General features: G+C 37.9%; 1 protein-coding gene across 1 annotated transcript in view; it reads right to left on the bottom strand.

The window, feature by feature from the left end:
* Window positions 1–3,639, bottom strand: part of Trpm6 (transient receptor potential cation channel subfamily M member 6) — a 152,474-nt gene that overhangs the window by 90,892 nt on the left and 57,943 nt on the right. The window contains exons 12-13 of the mRNA XM_021151275.2: window positions 2,351–2,485; window positions 1,181–1,234 (exon numbers count right to left, since the gene is read on the bottom strand). Of these exons, the coding sequence (XP_021006934.1) occupies window positions 1,181–1,234; window positions 2,351–2,485 (189 nt within the window). The remainder of the gene's footprint in view (window positions 1–1,180; window positions 1,235–2,350; window positions 2,486–3,639) is intronic.

Below are 3,639 nucleotides of genomic sequence, written 5' to 3'. Positions count from 1 at the left end.
GCCCCCAATGGAGAAGCTAGAGAAAGCACCCAAGGAGCTGAAGAGGTCTGCAACCCTATAGGTGGAACAACAATATGAACTAACCAGTACCCCCAGAGCTTGTGTCTCTAGCTGCATATGTAGCAGAAGATGGCCTAGTCGGCTATCTTTGGGAAGAGAAGCCCCTTAGTATTGCAAATTTTACATGCCCCAGAACAGGGGAAAGCCAGGGCCAAGAAGCAGGAGTGGGTAGGTAGGGGAGCAGGGTGGGCAGAGTTTATAGGGAACTTTTGGGATAGCATTTGAAATGTATATAAAGAAAATATCTAATAAAAATACTCACTAAAAAAAAAGAAAGAAAGAAAAACCTTAAAATTTGAAAAAAAAAATCCTGTGAAAATAAATTCAAGCACATTTTAAAAAATGACAGAACTCTTAAAATGTACTCTGAGTGACAAATGAAGACACTTGAAGTTTTCAAGATTTGCTTTGTTTTATTCAACATTCAATGAGAACACTCTGAGCAAACCATACACAAGGATATTGAACCATCCTAACTCCCTGCAATAGGGCTTAGACATACTAAACCATTGTTTGCACCCCTAAGAGGCCACTGATACTCAAAACAATGTCAATGGAAAACATCTGAAATCACACACTTGGCATCAGCAAAAGACCTGTGCTGCTGGCCTTCTACGTGGCTGTGTGATGACTATAATCCACTGGGTGGATGGTCCGCTGATTATTTTTCTTTGCTTATTTTGATTGCTTCTTTCAGGATGGAGTCAAATATGTAGCCCAGCCTGTCTATACAGCCTAGATTCTCATGCCTCAGCCTCCTGAGAGCTATAATTATAAGCATGACCCACAAAATCTAACCTGTTTGCTTTGTTTTTCTTTGTGAGGTGGTGACAATGGATCTTAGGGTCTTACATGAGCATTGTGTCACTGAACTACACCCCTCTGAGCTATGTTTGCCATGGCTTGTGTCACTTATTTGATGGGCCGAACTTTAAAACCAAAAACAAAGTGGGAAAACAAAGAAGAGTAAAATTTGGTGAGTAAGGTATTCAGAATCCTATTTACAAAGAGTAAATAATTCACAGTAAAATCCAAACCTACAGTTTACAAACTTTCATTCTGCCATCTCAAAGCTAAGGTAATACTCAAAGAGTATTTTCAACTTTCATAGTTAGGTTACCTGCTTTACATCTTGGACAAGATGACGCAAAAATTTATTAGTTGGTCCTTGTTTCTGTGATTAAAAACAGAAGAAAAAGAATCATTTCATTTAATGATCATGTGCTGGAAGCAGCTTATTTCAGAACATAGGTAACACAAAATATCAAAAAATTTTAACATCTTTGGTAATGAAGCTTAGACTACTTAATCCTAAAAGAAGAGGTTCCCTAAGATCATTCAAAAAGTTTTCAAAGCAGATACACAGAGAGAAACAATAAGGATATTAGGATATTGTGTGGTAAAAACCACAAATTCTGAGCATTTTTACTTTTAATATATGTATAAATTCTACCAAATAATCACATCTCTTTGAACACAAATACATTCTATCAGTTGATATTTTGTTGAGTCCTTATGACATTTAGCTTCCTAAACTGTTCAAGGAAGTGTTCACAGTAATAGAAAATGGGGAGTAACACATATCCTAAATTTAACTAGCAGTGTGAAGGTGTGTGTGCTCAGAAGCTACAAGTATTTCAAATTCTAGAAGGAGATCACTGTTAACTAACTGGAACAATGAGAAAGTCAGCGGTGAATGTTCATTGAGGAGAGGACATTATTGAAAGGGACAGGAAGGAACTTGGCATGAGCAATGGTCATTTTCACAGTGGAGAAGCAAGATCCATTTCAACAAAGAGTTTTGGATAGAGAAGTTTTAAGAAGTTTTTAAAAAAGAAAATCTTCTATTTTTGTATCTGTTTTGTGTGTTTGTGTGTGTGTGTGTGTGTGTGTGTGTGTGTGTGTGTGTGTACAAGTGTGCACACATGGAAGTCAAAGAATAACTTGCTGAAGTCAGTTTTCTCCTTCCACTGTTCAGGTCTCAAGGGTTGAACTTGGTTGTCAGCCTTGGCCACAAGTGCCTTTACCCAGTGATCCATCATATTGGACCAAGAGCAACACATTAATAGTAGCTTTAGGTCAAGATACTCCACATAAAATTTGTTCTTATTCATACTGCTGTCTATGTCTTAAAATAAATTGGAATTGGTAAGGTTGTGACTTAAGTTGGACAGTAAATCTACATTTCTGAAAACGATGTTGGTACACGAGCATTGGGGAAGATAGGCAAGCCCTAAGCTAACTAGCAAACAACTCCTGAGCAAGTTGACATGAAGTATTCCATACTCACTGTGTTATAGAGCTCTTCCAGCCGGGGGATAGTGAGGAAGCGGTGGAGGTTCACCCCATTCTCTATCAAAAGTTTCACAAAGTCCACTCGATCCATCACTAAAGCATCTAGCATTGCTTGTTCTAGAGCACCAGGCTTTGGGAGGTACAAAGAAGGAAGAGGTATGAAAACAATTAACATTCCACTCGGTGGTGGCGCACACCTTTAATCCCAGCACTTGGCAGAGGCAGGCGGATTTCTGAGTTCAAGGCCAGCCTGGTCTACAGAGTGAGTTCCAGGACAGCCAGGGCTACACAGAGAAACACTGTCTCGAAAAACAAAAACAAAAAAACAAAAAGGAAACAATTAACATAAGAAAAATAAGAATAACTCTACATAGATGTTATCATTATAAAATATAACCTTCCTAAGAAATGTTCAGGGCCTAACTGAAGATGTAGTCAAGAATGATTCACATTTTTGTATAAGAAAAAAAACAAACACTGTAACACCCTCAACATCTCTCAATCTGACGATGAGTCTTAAAGGTAATTGTAATGAAAATCTAAGCTTTTCTGGGTTTGCTTTTAGTTTGAACATGGAAGTAAATGTTCATTAGTTCATTTGACTACTGGATTTTTTTTAATTTTTGGTTTCACTTTTGTTGTTTGTTCATTTGTTTGTTTGGGTACCATCATTCTTCCATTTAAACGTTACCTGGTTAAGGGATATAAATGATATAGTGGACATTTTCATTTAATATTCCCCAATCAAAAATTCTACTAAAACCATAGCAGAGGGATTACTTTGAACAAATTGATTCACAAGTACCAGGCAGAAGGGGAGGATGGGGGGGTGCAATTGGAGGAAATGAGAACAGCAGTGTAAAATGTGGAAAGCAGTTGGTCAAGTGATGGTTAACTCAACAGTCCACTCAAAGACTAACAGTTGAAATGAGAAGCTTCAAAAGCCACACAGATCTATGCCATATAAAAGCAGCACCACAGAGCAGTTCAACATGCTCAGTCTAATGTTGAGGCCATAGTGGAACTGTTAGTAGAAACTACCCAGTAAAACTAACACAGTGTGCCCACTGTATAAGACATTCAAAAGCAATCAGGTGGGGATGTAACTCTATGGGTGAGCAAATGATGTGGACAAAGCCCTGAATTCAATTCTCAGAACTAAAACAACAACACAAGAACAGCAACAACGTCTCTGAAGAAAGAAATTATAGAAGATCTCAGAAGATGGAAAGATCTCCCATGCTCATGGATTGGCAGGATCAACATTGTAAAAATGGCTATCTT

The sequence above is a fragment of the Mus caroli genome, chromosome 19, assembly GCF_900094665.2.
Source record: "Mus caroli chromosome 19, CAROLI_EIJ_v1.1, whole genome shotgun sequence".
Classification (NCBI taxonomy): Eukaryota; Metazoa; Chordata; class Mammalia; order Rodentia; family Muridae; genus Mus; species Mus caroli.
This window is presented reverse-complemented; position numbering and strand designations above follow the sequence as displayed.